Source organism: Camarhynchus parvulus, chromosome 17, assembly GCF_901933205.1.
Source record: "Camarhynchus parvulus chromosome 17, STF_HiC, whole genome shotgun sequence".
In the NCBI taxonomy this organism is placed as follows: Eukaryota; Metazoa; Chordata; class Aves; order Passeriformes; family Thraupidae; genus Camarhynchus; species Camarhynchus parvulus.
The window spans coordinates 5157311-5175230 of NC_044587.1; the positions used below are offsets into that span (position 1 = coordinate 5157311).

Consider the following 17920-nt stretch of genomic DNA (forward strand, 5'->3'; position numbering starts at 1 on the left):
GGGATGCTCCCAAAGATGGGAGTTTTGGCTCTGCCAGCGCCCAGCTGGACGTGTCCCCTGTCCCCCCGTGCCCACTGCACTTCTGCACTCCGTGTGCATTTTAGAACACAAATAAATTGCCAGCGGCCCTCCTGGCTGCTCCCTGCGCTCAGGGAGGGCATGGCTGCATCACCCCTGGCACCGCCAGGCTCTGGGGGACCCAGCACAGCCTTCCCTCACTCAATCCTGCTTTTTTCCACATGGCTGCAGGCACAGAGCCTCCCCAGGATGGGGATGACCCCACGTCCCGGAAAAACTGCCCCAGGATCAGCTCTGGCAGTGACCCTTCAGCAGTGGGCACTGGCTGTCCCCAGGGCAGTGGGGACCCCATCCCTGGGGTGCCCCAGTCCCCCCTCTTGGCTCCAGGGCTGGGAACATCTTGCTGTGATTATTTTGGGGGTGGCAGCTCTTGGCCCATGGAGGGGCAGGAGGGGGGGATGGAGCAGCCCCATGCCCAATTTATAACCCTCTTCCTCCTCCTTCTTGTTTAGGGCCAGACCTTATTCTTGAACTGTCTGGCTTTTCCAGGGGAGACAGCTTTCCCTCAGTCCGTGGCATTAAATAATTAAATGGAGGGAATAATCGTCGGTGAAACCCCCTTGGGTTCGCACTTCCTCGGGCCCTGTGATTGCTGATATTTTTTTGGTTGAAATATGACCTTTTTTATGATCAAAGGGGATCAGAGTTCCAAAGGAAAGTTTAAAAAAAAAAAAAAAAAAAAAAGAAATAAAGGAGGGCAAGCATTTTCTTTTTTTCCCAGTCCTAGCGGTCTGGTAAAGTTTCTTTAGACATGCAAAGATTTACACACCTTTCTGCAGGGTGCCTTAAATTACCCTCCAACTCTTTACACATTTCCATGAGCAGAGCAAGAACAGTAAGTCATTGAGAAATTAACTGGCCTTTCAGTAATATCCTCTGTCGGCCTTTCAGAAGGAGAATGTCTAATGACTTTTTTGAAGTAGAGGTCAGGGTTTGCTTTTTTTAAATAAAACAATCTGTATTAATGCAATTTCCTTTTTAGCTGTAGGATTTGCCCTTTTTTTTCCCCCTCAGCATCGTTTTTTTAACACCACCAGCCACACGAGGCATCCCAAGCAAGACCTGGTTGTTTGGAACACCCACTCCTGGTGTTTCCTAACCCGCTTGTGCAAGCTCTTCTCATTTATTTCTTTTGGTAAAAATTGTGTTTTAAAGTGGCCTTCGAAGCTGGCAAGGTGACTCTTGGCTTTGGGCAAAACATGGGTGGTGCAGGGACAAAGCTGAGCAGGTTTGCTTTACCTGGCACCAGCAGGTTTGGTTTTTGCTTTACCTGGCACCAGCAGCTGGGTTTTGCTGAGCTGGGTGTGAGCTCTGAGTCCAGCTTTGCTGGGCCAGAGCTGCTGGGCTGATGAACCAGAGGCACTGACCTGGCAGGGCTGTGCTGGGCTCCTCAGGGGTTTGCAGCCCTTGGGATGGACGAGTTTCTGTTTGCCAGTCCTTCATCTTCCTCTCAAAAGAAAAAGGCTTAAAATACTGTATTTTTTGGTAATCTCACTTTGTGTTTTCCTAGGGGTTCCCTGATATTTCTCTCACGCTGTGCCAACACCTTGTGCTTCCATGGTGCTCAGCACGGCCTGGAGCTGGATGTGCTCTGCCAGCCCCAGCCCCTCCTCACCCCAAAACCATGGGCTGGGGCAGGGCAGCCTCCTTGGAGCCCTGCTGGGATGGAATGGTGCTGCTCCTTGTGGCACCCAGCTGTTCCCTCCTAACACTCCCAAAATCTTGCCCTGGGGATGTTCTGGTGCAGAGAGGCTGGGCTGGCTCATCCCCAGCTGAAGGATTTTCTGGCTGTGGAGTTGCACCTCAGCTGCACTGGAGGATGCTCCGAGGGGAGTGTGGGGGATGGTGGGGGCTTGGCAGTGCCTGGCCAGGACCAGAAAGCGGCTCTGGGGGTGGGTGAGTGCCCAGGCTGGGGATCAGAGCACCCCCTCCACCCCCCAGGGGCCAGGGCAGTGCCACCCACAGGGGTGACAGCCTGGGGCAGTTGCTGGAGGAGTGCCCCGTGCCCAGCCCTGCCCTTCCCAGCAGGAATGGTATTTCTGGATTTACTGAGCAGCTCCTCTTTCTCCCTCCATCCCTGCCAGACCCCAGAAGTACAGCATGGCCTGCTCTGGCTCCTCTCCTCCTCTCCCCTGCAGCCCTCACAACTCCCCCCACTGCCTCCCAGCTCCCTGTCTCTGTGGTGGCATTATAAAACACCCCAGCCAGCCCCTTGGTGAAGATTTTCTCCCAGCTTTCTCATTCCTTCTCTTTCTGCCTCTCTTCTGCTCTTTCTTTCTCTCCCTCTCTTTCTTTCCCTGCCAGGAATCCCAGTCAGTCCCAGATGAACCAATACTCCGTGGCTCTGCTATTTCCCTTTTATTCCCCCCCTCCTTCAACAGCGAGATGGGAAAAGAGTGAACTAAAAAAAAAAAAAAAAAAAAAAAAAAAAAAAAAAAGAGAAAGAAAGAAAGAAAAAAATCAAAGCGGCACATATTGGATCCAGATGTGCTTACAGCCCTTTCCAGCAATTTAATTAAATTCCCCCAGACAGCCAGGAGGATTTCTTAATGATCAAATTTCCCTGGCTTTCCTCCTAAAATGCCCCTCTTTCTTCGGCTGGCTGTTGCTGTGTCTCCCTGATGGATGGATGGCCAGCCCGCATTCTTCCGAGCCCGCCCCGCCAGGGCCACGGGGAGGAAGGGGCAGAGCCCGGGGCTGTTACCCCAGCCAGGCACCCAAATACCCCAGCCTGGTGCTCTTATTGCAGCCAGACAGCCAAACACCCCAGCCAGGCACCCAAATACCCCAGCCAGGCACCCAAATACCCCAGCCTGGTGCTGTTACCCAGACAGCCAAACACCCCAGCCAGGCACCCAAATACCCCAGCCAGGCACCCAAATACCCCAGCCTGGTGCTGTTACCCCAGCCAGGCACTCAAACACCCGCTCCAGCCATGGCCTTGCTTGCAAAACCTCTGCTCCCAGGAAATGTGGGGCTGGGGACCCCCTCCCTGGGGTCTGTGTCCTGTGCTGTGCTCGTGGCAGGGGAGGAATCCCGCCTGCATGGACTCGCTGGTGGCAAGGGAAGGGCTCAGCCTGGTTCGTCACCTCCCAGGGCTGGTTTGGAGCCAGGTTTGGTCCCACACTGTGTCCCCAAAGCCTCCTTTCAAGCTGGGGGTGGCCAGGGTGGGGGCAAAGCCTCTGTGGGGTTCCTAAAAAGCACATTTGGGCTGGCACAACACTTTGGGGCAGCCCAGTGTCCCCTCTCATCCTCATGGCTGGGGTCAGAGGTGGCACTGGGGTGACCCTGCCTGGGCAGCCCTCCTTTCCCAGCCAAGAGCAGGAGAGGAGCAGTGATTTCCCCCCAAAACGGTGTCTGTGGTGGGCCGGACCTGCAGGGTCCCCCCCAGTGCCACACAGACAGGGATGGGGTTTGTGTCTGCTGCTGCCACTGGAATTCTGGAGGCTCCAGGGTTTTCTTAGACTGTGGAGGGTTTGGGCTTTACTGGGAACGCAGAGGGCCCAGGGCCTGGCTTTACCTGGGGCTGGAATGAGGGTCTCAGCTGCCCAGCCCACCCAGAGGGGGGTCCCTGCAGCCCCACTGCTCAGGTTTGAAGCCAGCTGAGCCCTCTATGCAGAGGGACAAATCTCCACTGTCCCTCACTCTTCCTTGCTGCTCACCCCCTCTGCTCCCTGCCCAGGCTTGGGTGGGGTTATTTCCACCCCTACTCAGGCAAACACGGGGATGGCACCCCCAAACCCACCCAGGGGGGCTGCAGGGGGGTTCAGACCAGCTGCCCATCGAGGTGGCTCTGCACAGCACCAAGTCCCGGTGGCACCGGGGCCACCAGCCACCCTGCAGAGCCCTGCCCTGCCCTGAAGGTGGGCTCGGGGTCCAGGGGCTGCAAGCACCGGGATCCCCCACGCTGGCACCCCGATGTGAGTGGGGAAGGGAAGGGTGGGAAACAGGGGAGACCGTGACAGAATGTCAGAAAAATGCCCAGCCGGCGCGGCCTCCTCGCCCCCTCTGCCCCGGGGCCACGGCTGCCTGCTGGAATCTGGAAGCGCTCCACCGGAATAAAATAAATACGTAAATAGGAAACCCAAGGCGGCTTCAGTTATTGCCGCTCTCCAGAGCTCCCCGCGCTGGCGGATTCCGCCAGAATAATAATAAAAATAATGATGATTATGATAATAGCACCAATAAATCCCGGGCTAATGTTTCCCCTGGTAGCGCTTCCAGCAGGGGAGGGTCCGGGCAGCGGCACCAGAGTCACCCCGCGCCCCGGGGAGGCGGCAGCCACTGGGTGCCAGCTGCCGGCAAAGCCAGCCCGGCCTGGGCGGGTCCTCCAGAGGGACGGGGGACATCGGGGAAAAGGGGGACACCCGGGGGAGGGGACACCCGGGGATGGGGGACACATGGGGGGGACACATGGTGGGGGGGGACAGTCAGGGCAGGGAGGGGCACCTGGGAGGGGGGAGGACAGCGGGGCAGGGGATACTCGGGGTGTCACACCCGTGAGGAGGGGACACCCCGGGGGGACAGAGGGGGGGACACCGGGGGTTGGGGGCGGTGGGGGCGGTCCCCCCTCCCGCGCGCGGCCGCGTGCTGCCCCCTGCTGGCCGCGCCCGCCAAGGCCACGCCCATCGAGGCCACGCCCACACACAGTGCCGCTTTGTGAGGCCGTGCCTTCCAGTGAAGCCACGCCCCCCCTTTAGGCCACGCCTCAATTGGGGCCACACCCTCATGCCGAGACCACACCCTCCGAATGGGCCACGCCCCGTTTGACCACGCCCCCATGATGAGACCACACCCATCGATGAGGCCCCGCCCCGGCGGTTCGCGGTTCCCGTTCCGGTTCCGGTGGCGGTGCCCGGGCAGGTGAGGGGCGGCGGGGCCGGGGCTGGGCCGTGAGGGGAGGGTGGTGCCGGGGTCTCCCTTCCCTGCCCGCGCTGCTCGGGGGGCTCGGCGCCCGCGGGGCTTGCGCTGGAATTTGTGAGCGTGTATTTGTGAAAATGAACCGAGGTTTATGGGCTCGTTTGGGGTTTTTTTCCCCCCCGCTAGAGCCTGATCTACCCCTCAGAGAAAGGTGTGATGAGCGTGTTTAATGCCTCTAAAAATACGCGGATGCAGCCCACTCAAACTGCCAGGAGTGGTGCATACTCTTATTTATTTATTTATTTATTTACACCTACATGCTCATAATAACAAAAATATTCCGACTTTAAAGCATCGTAAAACGAACAGAAAAACCAAATTAGTTTTATTTTTTATTTGCTTGTTTTAATTGGACTATTTAACTTCAGTAAAGAACGATAAGGAAAGGAAGATGTATGTTTTAGAGATATTTTGTACAGCAATCTTTAGGAGGTCTCGTTATTTTATTCCCCTGCTGGGGTCTGGGGGCTCCTGGCCTTTCCTCCCCATGGGTGCAGGGAGATTTAGGGGCTTCCTGGGGTTGCATCCCAGCAGGGATCTGTGGGCTCGGTGTCCCTGGGGTGGCTCCAGCCCCCTGTCCCATAGAAGCCAGGCAGGGCTTTGCTGGTGCCAGACCCCCGGGAGCATCCCCAGCCTGCGGGGGCTCCTGGCACTGTCCAGGCAGGCAGGGCTTGAGACACACAAAAAGGGGGCTCCTGGCACCGGGGCTTTGTGCCCATCCTGGCCGTGCCCAGATAACTGCAGTGTGCAGCTCTGCGTGCTGGAGATAATTTGGAGACACCAGATCGGTGTGTGGGAGGAGATCCCTGCGCTGCGCTGTGCTGGGTTGGGCTGCTTTTATATAAGGAGGGGGAGGCTGTGTTTTTCTCTACGTTCAGAGCTGCTGAAAGCCTTGTTTGTTTTGAAAGGAGGGAGAAGCCCCTCGGAGAGGGAGGACAGCGGTGCCGTGCTGGAGGCCCCCGGGAGGGGTGCACGGGCAGAGCGCGATGCCTTTCCTGCACGGCTTCCGCAGGATCGTCCTGGAGTACCAGCCCCTGGTGGATGAGCTCCTGGGGCTGCTGGCCACGCCTGACACGGAAGGGCAGAGCTCCCTGGAGAGGTAACAGCAGGGGGCTGAACACCCCGGCGTGTTTTGGGGGGTGGTTGGAGCTCAGGGAGGTGACTGGGGTTGGACGACATTGGCTTGGACAGCCCCCAGACCTGGGGAGCAGCTCATCCCACAGATCCTCCTTTTGCTGCTGTTCTTTGGGAACCTGGAGGTGGAGCAGGGTAAACACAGGAGCTGTGAGGGCTCTCCAGGAAAGGCCCTTTCTCCCTGAACCCTGAACCTGGCTCAGCTGAGGCCCTGGGGCTGCTGTGTAACCCCACAGCCAGCGGGTCAGAGACACACTGGGTACAGGACCAGAGGGAAGACCAGGGATTTTCCTTCTTCCCTGGTGCCATTTTGACCCTTGCACACCTGAGCTATGTTCACTGAGTAACTGCTGGGTTTTTGTGTGTCTCAAGCCCTGCCTGCCTGGACAGTGACAAGAGCCAGCTCTCAGCTGTGAGAAGAGTCCTGGAGAGGGAGACCCACTCCCCATTTTATCAAGAAGGTGTGAGCTATGCCCTGCTGAAGGTCACCGAGCTGGGGCTCGTCCCAGCTGCAGAAATCCTCTTGGAATTTGGTGCTGACCTCAGCTTTGAAGGTGAGGCTGGTGGGAAGGAGGCTGGGCCAGGAGGAACCCTGCTGCCCTGGGAGGTGGGGATAGCTGGGGCAGAAAGAGGGGGTGCTACCAGCTCAGACACTCCTGCTCCTTGCTGGAGCAATATGGATGTACCTTGTGGAGACCCAGCCACAGGGATGGACTGAGGGACACCAGGGACTTGGGGGCTTTTGGCAGGATGGAGCCATTGGAGCAGCAGGACCCAGGGTGCCTGTGACAGCCTTGTTTTCACAGACAGTGCTCCCAGGGCCCTCTGCAGCTGTCCCCTTCCACTGGCAGGTGCTGGGGCCATTTTGTTCTCTCTGACTGTTTTTCTCCTCAGACCCAGTCACGTACTACACGCCCCTGCACATGGCGGTGCTGCGCAACCAGCCGGACGTGGTGGAGCTCCTGGTGCAGCACGGCGCCGACATCAACCGCAGGGACCGGGTACGGCCTCACTCCTGGCTGAGCCCCCCGGCCTGAGCTGCTCTGCTGTGAGGGACAGCCCTCTTGCTTCCCTCCTCCCGGGCCTCACCCCGTGCTGCTCCCCTTGGCACATCCCTGTGCCTGCTGTCCAGTGTTCTGCTGCTGTGGCAGGTCAGGTTGAGCTGAGCCCCTGGCTTGGAGCAGTGTGGGAGGAGGCTGGAGAGACTCTTGGCCAAGATGAAACCCCAGCAGCGACTCCCTGCAGACACTCACAGACTTCATTATCTGCCAGTGTTTATAAATTGTATTTAACTGTTGTGCAGATCCATGAGAGCAGTCCCCTGGACCTGGCCAGCGAGGAGCCCGAGCGGTTGCCGTGCCTGCAGCGGCTGCTGCAGCTGGGGGCCAACGTCAACGCTGCTGACAAGAACGGTCTGTGCACCCCACCCAGCTGCCCCAGCTGAGGGTGGGCTGGGCAGGGCACAGGGCTGGGGACGTTGGCTGCTGCCCCTCCTCTCAGTCGGGTTTGGGAGTTGGGAGGAAGCTGGCAGAACCTCCCTGCACTCGGTATTTCCTCCTGGTGTGCTGGCTGTGTGAAAAGGGCTGAACCCAGCTCTGTGCAGTCCAGGGGAGGTGGGTGGGGCTGTGCCTCTGTCGTCCTGTGCTGCCCACTTGCTCTAAAACTCACTCTGCCGTGGCACATGTACCCACTGAGACCACCACTAGCCCTGCACGTGTGGCCTGTGACTGTGCCCACAGCTGGGCACCATCACAGGGACAGTGGAAGCCTCTGCCAGGAGAAGGGTTGTCACTCCCTGCGTTTGGCTGTCTGGTGGGTGGGGTGGATTGTTTTCCTTCCTGCCTTTTGGGGTGTCACCCTGTTGTCCTGTGACTGACTGATTGCTCCATTGCAGGGAAGACAGCACTGCTGCATGCCCTGGCCAGCAGTGACAGTGGCCAGATCCACAACACCGACAGTATCCGCCTCCTGCTGGAAGGAGGTAAAGAAAACCTTCTCCCCTTTCTGGGCTGGCTGATTCTTTGTGCAGCACCAGGCACTGCCCTCCTGACTCCTTTATGGAGCCCAGGGGTGCTGGAGCTGGTGCTGGCCTGGCCTCACACTCTGCAGTGTCAGTTACATTCTCTGTCCCTTCCTGCAGGCGCAGATGTCAGGGCTGCCACCAAAGATGGTGACACTGTCTTCACCTATGTCATCTACCTGCTGGAAGAGATGGCGTACAGCTACACCGAGGAGGAGGCCGAGGACATCGAGCGCTTCTGCTTCCGTGTCACGCAGCTGCTGCTGGCCCATGGTGCCAACCCCAGCCAGTGCCCAGCCTCAGAGTCCCTCACACACTTCTGCTTGAAAAGCTTCAAGGACTACTTCCCACTGCTGCGCTTCTTGCTGGAGTCAGGTGCTGCCTACAACTGCTCCCTGCACGGTCCCTCCTGCTGGTCTGGCTTCCACATCGCCTTTGAGCACCTCTGCTGCCACCTCAGTCGCTTCAACGATGAAACCTATTCCTCAGATCTCATCCAGAAGGGTCAGACTCTGCTGGAGCTCATGATGGCCAGTTCACAAGCCATCCAGCTGCCCAGCAATTTTGAGGTCAACACCAGCAGCTGTAGGTTCCACGGGGAGAAGGTCCAGACTCTGTTCTGCTCTCTGAAGCAGCTGGAGCGCTCGCCACAGGCACTGAAACACCTCTGCAGGGTGTTCATCCGGCAGTGCCTCAAACCGTGGCCAGTGGGTGACAAAATCAAAGCTCTGCCTCTCCCAGACCGGCTGAAGTGGTACCTGCTCATCGACCACACTGCTGCTGGCCACGAGGACCTGTGAGCCTGGCAGTGCCTCTGTCTGCTCCCTCCACAGCCCTGCTGTGCTACAGCCACCAGAGCTCTGCTCTGAGACAGTTTTCTCTGCAGCAAGAGGTGCTGCCCATGGAGTCCCTCTCTGTGGCATTCTGGGGGTGTTTTTCTGGGCACAACATCACAGCTGTGTTTGTGAAGGTCTCGTTGCTCTGGGGCACATCATGGGGAGGCAGGCAGAGCTCCTGGGCATGGGGGAGTTGCATACTGGGGCTGGGTTGGAGGGAGATTAGGCAAAGGCTTGGGACTGTGACTGGACAGGCAGCCTGTCCCCCCTCTCCCAGCCCTGCCATGGGTGGGTGATGCAGTGCCTTAGGTGTCCAGTGGAGCTGAGAGATGCCTCAGGGTGCTGGGAGAAGGAAGAGGTGTTCTGGCTTTCCTGCCTCTGGTTCTGGTGGTGGAAGCAGGTCTGGCATCATCCTGTGGGTGTGGATCCTTGCTCAGTGTGGGCTTCTGACACTGGGGATGGGAGTGAAATGGGGCTGACTGCTCTACGCCGTCTGAGCTTCTGCACCCCATCCTGGCACAGAGGAACATCCACCAAGGACATCTCAGAGTTACTGGGCTGCAAAACACACAGAGGGATGTTTCTTAACATCCCTGTGCAAGGATGAGGAACGGGCAGTCAGCAGATGAGTGCCTTGTGCCTCCCTCCCCATTCCTTCGCTCTTTCCCTTGGTGACCACTCCCAGGATCTTATTCTCCAGTGCCTCCTTCCTAGAAGGAATTGCTGCACCTGGAGGGCTCATGTTCCAGCCCTGCCACAGCTTCCTGGCTCCCCTTTCCAGGCATCTGCTTCCTTGTGACATGCCAAAGGCTGGCCACAGAGCTGAGCCCCACAGTTTTGTTGGTTTGTACTGTTTTTCATGGGGGATGGATGCAGTAGATGAAGAGGAAAAATCTGTTCTGGTTAAAGACAGTTTGTATCGGGTGGATCTGGGATTCACTAGCATTTGGAACTGGAACTATGTGTCCTGAAGAACTGGTGCTTAAAAAAACCCAGTAATGTGATCAAATTCTGCCCTGCTGTCTGGAATGGGAACTGAACTATTAAACGAGGCCTTCTATAATAACAGCAGGGGCTTGTTTTTCCTTAGGAGAGGTGGGGTGAAGGACAGGAATGGGGGGATGGCTGGAGGGTCGAGCTGCAGCCAGCTCTGCACCTGGGCTCACCCCTGGCACGCTGCTGTGCCAGTGCTGGCCACCTTGGGCCAGAGGCCAGACTTGGTAAATGAAGGGAATATGGCCAAAGAGGAGATGGGGATGTTCAAAGCCAAGTGATGGTGTGGGATGCTGGGGGAGCACAGTGTCACACCGATGGAGCTGCAGGTGACAGGCTGGATGGGTCTGGTAGCACCCCAGTGCACTCCCAGGGTTGCAGGGCTTTGTCTGGGATACCCCTATCCCTGCAGGAGGATGCAGGGACTCAGGGTCACACACACCTCCCTTTTTGCTGCCCATGTAGGAGACCTGCTCAGGGGTTTAAAGGTGAGGCCTCCTCAAAGCCCCAGAACCTGGTGTTGTCTCCCCACACCACCACAGGGAAACAGTTGAGGCTTTTCCCCTTTGCCTTACCCAGCTCACTGCTGAGCAGCAGCAAAGGGTCAAACACCCAAGCAAGGAATGGAGCCCAGTCCATGCCAAAGGTGCCCCAAGCTCCAGTTCATGAGCAGGAGCCCTGGGCACTGCAGTCAGCAACCTGCAGCTGCCCATGGATCACCTCGTGCATGGGAGACCCTCCTGCTCCTGTCCAGAGCCCCTGAGGTGGCACAGAGCCAACATGCACCCGACAGACCTCACGTGCAGAAGTGCAACAGCAGGAAAATGTATTTGGCAAACACCTCTTTTCACAAACAGCAGCAACTTGGAAGACAAAAGTCCCATCCTTGTCACCGGCCCCTGGAAAGGGGAGTCACGACACGGGAGAGACCTTCTCCCGCTGCCCTCATCTCATGGCAAAGGTGTAGACGTGGTAGATCTCATCAGGAAAGTTCTCCTGGCGCTCCTCAGCCAGGAGGTGCAGCCCAGCTCTGCGGATGATCTTATGGACCACGTCCAGGTCCCGGCAGACGCTGCTGTCCACATCGTCCATGATCACACCCTCCTGGGCCATGTTGTCCTTGATGACCACGATGCCGTTGGGCCGCAGGCCGGCACGGCAGCGCTTCAGGAAGTCGGAGAGGTGGTTGTCAGTGAGATGTCCTGGAGGGGCAGAGCAGGGGTTAGAGGGCAGAGCGTGACCAAGGGGAGGAAACACAAAGCTGCACTTGGGATCCCTCTGGAACCAAATACTTGAGACATCTGCAGGGAAAGCTTTAGCTTGGGGGTGTCCAGCCTGTGTCTCACTACTCGACTCCATCCAACCCACACCTCTGCTCTGAGGGCTTGGGGGAAAAAGTACAGGGCCCCTCCATGGGCTGGGGGACAGCTACCCACCCCAGGCCACCACCCATCCAGGCAGACCTCAGGCTGCATGAAGGTGCACTGGACACCTGCCCCTCAAGGAAATGGGACAGGCTGGAAAGACCCCACAAGCAGTGACCCTCACCGATGACCCACTGGATCCAGATGACATCATAGGAGTTTGGCTCAGGGCTGAAGTCCTGGAGGCCACAGCAGAAGTAGTTGCGCACCCGCCTGCCCTCCTCGCCCAGGTAGCTCTTGGCCTTGGTGAGGAAGTCCTCTGTCACATCCACCATGTCCACTGTCTTGAAGAGGGGCAGCAGCAGCCGCTTGGTGATCCGGCCAATGCCAGCCCCGCAGTCCAGAGCACGGGTTGTCCCCGTCCGGTTGGGGCCATCCTGCAACAGCCACCATGAGGGGTGAGCCCCACTGCGAGGCACCCACCGAGGAGAAACGGGACAGGCACACAGAGGATCCCGTGGAGCAATTCAGGGGGAAGAGCCCAGCTCCACGCTGGGAGAAGGGTGGGGTTTTAGGAACACGACAAACTGTGCCACCTACCCGCAGAAACCTCTGCAGGAACTTCCTGGAGCTGTTGATGTCGATGCTGGAGATGTGGCCGTAGCCCCCCAGCATGCCATCCACCGTGGCGGGCACATCCTTCCAGTACTTCTCTGCCTTGGAGTAAAACTCAAACTCGTTCTCCACCACCTCGCTGGTCATGCTGGCCGAGGGCACACACGGGCCCACACGGGACTCACTGCTCCCCTGGGATGGGAGAACCCAAACCAGCAAGGAGTGAATCAGCTCTGCCAGCACCCCACACCTGTTCATCATCCCTTCCCCCTCCCCAGAGCTACTGCAAACTATAAAAATCTTCAGCTGGGAACAAGAAGGAACAAAGATCTAAATTCTGGTATTTTCTGGAGACCAACAAGCCCAAAACCATTCCCTGAGCAGATGCCTCAGCCAGAACAGGCATGGCAGAGCTTTGCTCAGCAATATATGCAATTATACAATTATATTTTAAGGCTGACCCACCCCTTTCACCTATTCTGCCTCTCCTTTCCTCATCTTAACATTTTACAGATTCCATGTTTATGTGTGGCGACAACCCCATCAGTCACCTCCAATTACACCTCGAGTTGCTAAAAGTTATCCTGAGCACCTACCTGAGGATTGTAAATCTCAGCCGTGACCATAAGTTAGATATTTGCAATATAATAAAGTCAAGGTATAATCAGCAATACAAGCTATAAATCCCCCCCAGGCATCTCATAATTCAAACCACTATGGATTTGATTAACTGCGCTGGGGATTAGAAACTAGATTTAAGGTGGCCAAAGGGTAAATTCAAGGACTTCAAACACCTTTACAAAATAAAAGAAATATATAGAGTTCATGGCTTGAATTTGCCAGCAAATACCCCATTAGACACAAAACCTTTTCTATGGCAGCTTAGACAGGTTTGGTGGCCCCACGTGGCCTCGAACAGCCTAGGGACAGGAAAGGGGGACATGGCATCCCAACTTACAGGTCACTGGTGGAAATCCAGTTTGGCTCAGTGGTGCCAGGAGCTGGTCTACGCTGTGATCTAGGAGCAGAGAAGATGGGATTTAACCAAATCACCCCTCTAGTCCTGTAAGTGTGACCATGGCCCCAGGAAACCACAGGTAAGAGACACCCCAGCCCCACAGACACACTCCCGGGGAGGGGGGGACAGGAGCTGCTGCTGCCCCTTAGCTCAGAGGCTGAGCCACGAGTCTAGCCAGCGCACGGAGGGCTCTCTTTCAGTGCTCCTGTCTGTGCTCCAATTTGGGCAGTGCTCCTGTCTGATCTCACGTGCTGGGACTCAGGCTCACCCTCCCGGCAGTGACCCCATTCCTTGGCCCGGGTTTGGCTTGGTGAGGCTCTGGTGACTCATTTTTCAGGGTGTCACAGCCTACCAGCAGAAGCAGAGAGCACCCAGCCCCCCTAACCCGAACCTAAACCTGAACCCGAACCCTTCCTGCTGCCCAAGGAGCCCCTGAAACGCGGCCGGGGCCCGCGGGAGCGCGGGCAGGTGAAGGCCGGGACTCGCCCCATGGACGCCGCAGCCGTGGGAGGAAGGTCACACGGCGTGGAGGGGTCACGTCGGCGTGGGGCCCGAGCCCGGGGCCGGGCAGCGGCAGGGCCGGGGGTGCGCGGCCGGGAGTCCCCGGGCCGAGGGGTTGTGGCTGTGCCGCCAGGGGGGTCCCATCCCGGCTCCGGGAGGTTACAGCAGCCCCGTGCGGTGCGAGGGGGCGGTTCCCCGGTGCAAGGCCCGGCCCGGCCCTTTCGCCTCTCGCCCACCGGGGCCGGGCCCCCCCCCGCGCTCCAGGCCCGCGGCGCTGCGGACCCCGCGGGCCGCCGGCTGCAGCCCTACCCCGGCTCCGGCCCGGGCAGCTCCGCCGGCCCCTCCCGGCCCAACCCCGCGGCCGCGGCCCGTGGAGAGGCGTGCCGGGGATGCCGGGGGTGCCGGTGCCGCCGCTCCCGCCGCTCCCTCGGGCCGCGACCCCCGGGCCCCCCCGTTACCTCCGGCGGCGGCCGCGCGCTGCCCCCCCACGGCACGGGCGGCCGCGGGGACCAACCAGGCGGCGGCGTGGCGGTGACGTCACCAAACGTCACGGACGGGACCTGCCCTGCTTTCCCTCTGCTGCCCGCGCAGGGGCGCTCCGGGCCGGGGGTGGTCAGTGGTGGGACGGACTGGGGCGGACTGGGATGGACTGGGAGGCAGTAGGACGGACTGGAACAGGCGGGGGAGGACTGGGGCGGACCGGGCAGCCCCAGGGCAGCCCGCAGGTACCGCGCGGTTCTTGAGGGGCAGGCTACCACGGGAGCCCGGCCGGCTGGCACTGGGGTGACGGGACCCAGGGTCGCTAGAACAAGAAGCCGCGGGGGTGTCCTGGCCGGGCTACCTGCGTGTTCCCGTCCCAGCTCCTGCTCCTGCCCCGGTCCTGTCCCGCCGTTGTCCTTGTCCCGGTCCTTGTCCCGGTCCCGTCCCGTCCCCTCCCGCCGTGTACCGTTCTTCCCGCCAGGGGCGCTGTTGTCCCGCCGTTGCGCCGCGGGAACTTCGGAGCGTCCTGAGGGGAGCGGGACCCGCTCGGGCCCCGGCACCGAACACCCGGCACCGACAGAGCCCGGCACCGAACACCGGTACCGACAGGGCCCAGTACCGAACACCCGGTACCGACAGAGCCCGGCACCGAACAGCCGGTACTGAGACCGGCACCAACACACCCGGTACCAACAGAACCTGGCACCGACACACCCGGTACCGACACACCCGGTATCGACAGAGCCTGGCACCCACAGAGCCCGGCACCAACAAAACCCGGTACCGACACTGCCCGGCACCGACTGACACCCCCAGCACTGGCCCCTCACGCCCCGTCCCGTACCGGTGCCCACCCCGTGCCCAGTTCGGGCCCTGACCCCTCCGCTCCGGGTGTCCCCAGCTCTCGGTGCCCTCCCCTGCCCGCTCCCGCCGGGCCAGCACGGGGCGCTGAGGGCTCAGCACAGCTCTGTCCCCTCCTCAGCGCAGCTCACACCATCCCCTTTGGGGCCTCACCCCACCCCAGCAGGACAGGGTTAACGGGGCCTGGGGGTGCCCAAGGAAGAGGATTGCTGTGGGGACAGTGACAGTGACAAGGCTGGGCTGGCTGCAGTTGTGTCTGTGGGGAATGGAGGCTGGTGTGGATTCTCTGCTGTCTAGTATGACCTAAGTCTTTCCCTCATCTTCCCCAGAAAGTGAGTTTCACAAAACCTGTAGGGACAAAATCTGCTTGAAGGCGCCCAAAGCTGTCAGAGGACAGTGGCCAGAGGGGCAGAGCTGGATGGGCACAGGGGGAGCAGGGCCATCCCCAGCACCTGCCTCTCCCAAAACGTCCTAATGGCCCCAACAAGGTCTTGCTGTCCCCAAAACAGAGCTGCTCAGCCCACGGCCATCCAGGAATCCATGGCACAACCAGAATGTGGCCTCAGGGATAGAGCCCCTTGCCATGGGACATATGCAGAAATGAAGTCCCCACCTTTGGGCAAGCAAACATCAGGCTGGGACAGTTTTGGGGCTCCCAGGTCCCCTGAGTCCCTGTGAAAGGACCTGAGTGCTGGGGACAGCAGTGACCTGAGCTGGGGGCTCAGTGCTGACACCAGGAGTGTGTGTTTAGTCAACAGCAGAGCAGGGGACACAGTAAGAGCATCTCTGTGCGCAAAAAGCACTGCTTTTTGCAGTTTGTTTTTCACGTTTTAAAGAAACAAGGCTGTTTGTCACCAGGGAGGGGACACTGAGCACAGGGTGGTGGCACCTTGCTGCTCACAGGCAGGAGGGGTGTTTGGGAGGTGTATGGGGGTGAGTGTCCCCATGCACAGGCACCTGAATGACCCCAACCCACCAGTTTGCCCCTCACCAAAGCTGCCAGCAGCTGTTGCATCGCTCCAGTTGTCACCTGTGTTCTCAAGCAGGCAGTGGGCACCTGCATCCCATCCATGCCACGTGTCTTCCATGGTGCCTGCAGTAGTTGCTGCCTCTGGTTCCCCAACAAAAGGCACTCTTATCCTTTATTTCACTGAGCTGCACTGGGGCTCCTGAAGACTCTTTCCATTAAGCCCCAGCCACCTCCTTCCTCCTTCCCTATTGCCAAAACCCTTCATGACGGCAGGAAGGGAATGGTGCTGCCATCCCCTCCAGGGGCTGGGGTTCTGCTTTGGCCCCTCAGGTTACAATGAAACCTGCAGCAGTTGCCTTAGCTCAGGGGCAGGTCTTGTTTGCGAATGTTTGTTTTGATTTTATATTATTATTGTTATTAATTTCGTTAAGGTAACAGAGCATGGCTGAAAATTTAAAGGAAAACTAAACTGAGTGTCTCTGAGCTTGCCATGTTTCTGAGCCCAGCTGGGGATGAGGGTCCCAGCATTGAGTCCCACTCTCTGCTGGAGACAGCCCCAACCTTGGGGCCAGTTTGTGCAAAGCCAAATCTGCAAAAAAGAGTGGCAGCAGCAGCCCCAGCTCCAGCCACGCCGCAGAGCCGCCCGTGCCTTCCTGGGCGCAGCTGCCTCCCCGTGGTCACTGCTGCTGGGAAATGCTTTTCCTCTGACGGGTTTCAATCTTGTCACTCAGTAATTCCTTGTGTGAGGAGACAGAAAACACCCCCAGACCCCTCTCTCCAGCCTGCACACTCTCCCTCCTGCTCCCACTCACTCGCCACCTTCCAAGGCAATCATGGTGCTGCGATTGCTCTTCAGGAATATTTTTTTTTTCTTTTCCCCAGGTGCCTAATCACCCTTATTACCCTTTTCTGATTAATTAATTCTAATTAATTTTGCACTATCATTTTTGAGAAGAGGTGACCAGGACGGCACATGTTGTTGCAGGTGATTTGCAAGGCAGGTCCTGCAGTGCCAGCACGGCCCTTCCCTCGGTGCCGTTTAACCCAGGTCCAGGTGGGCACCTCCTGCCCCGTTTGCTGCCATTAATGGCAATTAACAGAGCACTGAAACCTCCAGGCCATGGGAAGAGCCCTGAGGTACTTTCCTGAGAACCACAGGGGATGTTCCATCTCCTCTGCTCAGCCTCAGCTGCAGGGTTCAACCCTGGCCAAACATGGTTCAAACCATGTCCATGTTTGCCCAGCTACTTCAGCCGGCTCTGTTGTGCCATGGCCAAGCCTTGGGAAGTCAGAATAAATTAGGTCAGAGCTTCTCCATGCTCTGCCAAGAGCCACCAAGGCTCTCAGATGCACAGCAGAGACACAGGTCCCTTGTCACCTCTCATCTTCCAGCACTGGTGCCAGTCCTTCTCCGGGTACCAGCAGGGAGTTCACCTGGCTTGCCCAAGGGCCTTTGTAGCCAAAAACTGACATGGTTTGGGTGATTCTGCCCTTAAACACAGATGCCTTGGGAACAGAGGTCATTGTCCCTTTACTGTTTGTTCCAGAAGCAGCCCCTGGTCTGTGCCTCATCCCAAGTGCCCAGCGAAGAGAGGGGATGTGGGCTGGGGGGCTGCAGCCACACTGCCCTTGTCAGGGCTTCCAATGTCCCTGTCACCAGCCACTGGTCACTGTCCCCAAACAGTCTGGAGCTCATCAGGCACTTCTGCTGGCCAGGTGTCCACCCAGCAGAGCTCAGAGCTGGGACTGTCCATCCCACCTGACTCCCTTGGCTGCTGGCTCCTGTCAGGAGGCTGCAGCACCACCACCAACACTGCTGAATCCCCCAGCAGCCCAAAATATAAACCCCATATTTATTATATGTGGTATAATAGGTGTGATAGACTATAAACTGCAGCTAGTAGATAATGTGTATAGTGAATATATATAAATACCATATATATATATAAATACAATGTGTGCATAATATTGTGAATATATCTGTGTACATATGTGTATATATACATATATAAGTGTAAATGGACCATTTATTCCTACATATATTATATATACAGTGTAGCATATACATAATTCATATATACACATGTATTTGTATACCAGATAGGCAGATTGATGTAGGTATAAACATAT

The 17920-nt window shown here is 58.0% G+C and overlaps 2 protein-coding genes across 3 annotated transcripts; one reads left to right on the forward strand and one right to left on the reverse strand.

The window, feature by feature from the left end:
* Positions 1-4826: 4826 nt before the first annotated feature.
* ASB6 (ankyrin repeat and SOCS box containing 6) lies at positions 4827-10056 on the forward strand. Its single transcript, XM_030961349.1, has 7 exons — positions 4827-4941; positions 5907-6097; positions 6505-6686; positions 7027-7133; positions 7436-7544; positions 8027-8113; positions 8273-10056. Exons 2-7 carry the CDS (start codon positions 5985-5987, stop codon positions 8950-8952), a joined length of 1278 nt encoding a protein of 425 aa, XP_030817209.1. The 5' UTR covers positions 4827-4941; positions 5907-5984; the 3' UTR covers positions 8953-10056.
* Positions 10057-10786: 730 nt separating this feature from the next.
* NTMT1 (N-terminal Xaa-Pro-Lys N-methyltransferase 1) lies at positions 10787-14026 on the reverse strand. 2 transcript variants are annotated; one of them, XM_030961297.1, is made up of 5 exons: positions 13938-14026; positions 12919-12978; positions 11946-12152; positions 11530-11782; positions 10787-11183 (listed from the first exon to the last, which is right to left on the reverse strand). In XM_030961297.1, the coding sequence occupies exons 3-5, from the start codon at positions 12105-12107 to the stop codon at positions 10927-10929; spliced, it is 672 nt and encodes a 223-aa protein (XP_030817157.1). In that variant the 5' UTR covers positions 12108-12152; positions 12919-12978; positions 13938-14026; the 3' UTR covers positions 10787-10926. The 2 variants fall into 2 exon arrangements, with proteins under 2 accessions (XP_030817157.1, XP_030817158.1); XM_030961298.1 differs by lacking the exon at positions 13938-14026 and adding an exon at positions 13789-13916.
* Between the last annotated feature and the right edge of the window lie 3894 nt (positions 14027-17920).

Bases quoted from the DNA above. Each gene is read 5' to 3' on its own strand.
- ASB6 (XM_030961349.1), top strand. From the start codon at position 5,985: ATGCCTTTCCTGCACGGCTTCCGCAGGATCGTCCTGGAGTACCAGCCC. The intron at 6,687-7,026 runs GTGAGGCTGGTG...TTTTCTCCTCAG, and splicing joins TGCTGACCTCAGCTTTGAAG to ACCCAGTCACGTACTACACG. The intron at 8,114-8,272 runs GTAAAGAAAACC...CCCTTCCTGCAG, and splicing joins CCGCCTCCTGCTGGAAGGAG to GCGCAGATGTCAGGGCTGCC.
- NTMT1 (XM_030961297.1), bottom strand. From the start codon at position 12,107: ATGACCAGCGAGGTGGTGGAGAACGAGTTTGAGTTTTACTCCAAGGCA. The intron at 11,783-11,945 runs GTAGGTGGCACA...TGGCTGTTGCAG, and splicing joins TCCTGCAGAGGTTTCTGCGG to GATGGCCCCAACCGGACGGG. The intron at 11,184-11,529 runs GTGAGGGTCACT...CTGCCCCTCCAG, and splicing joins CTGGATCCAGTGGGTCATCG to GACATCTCACTGACAACCAC.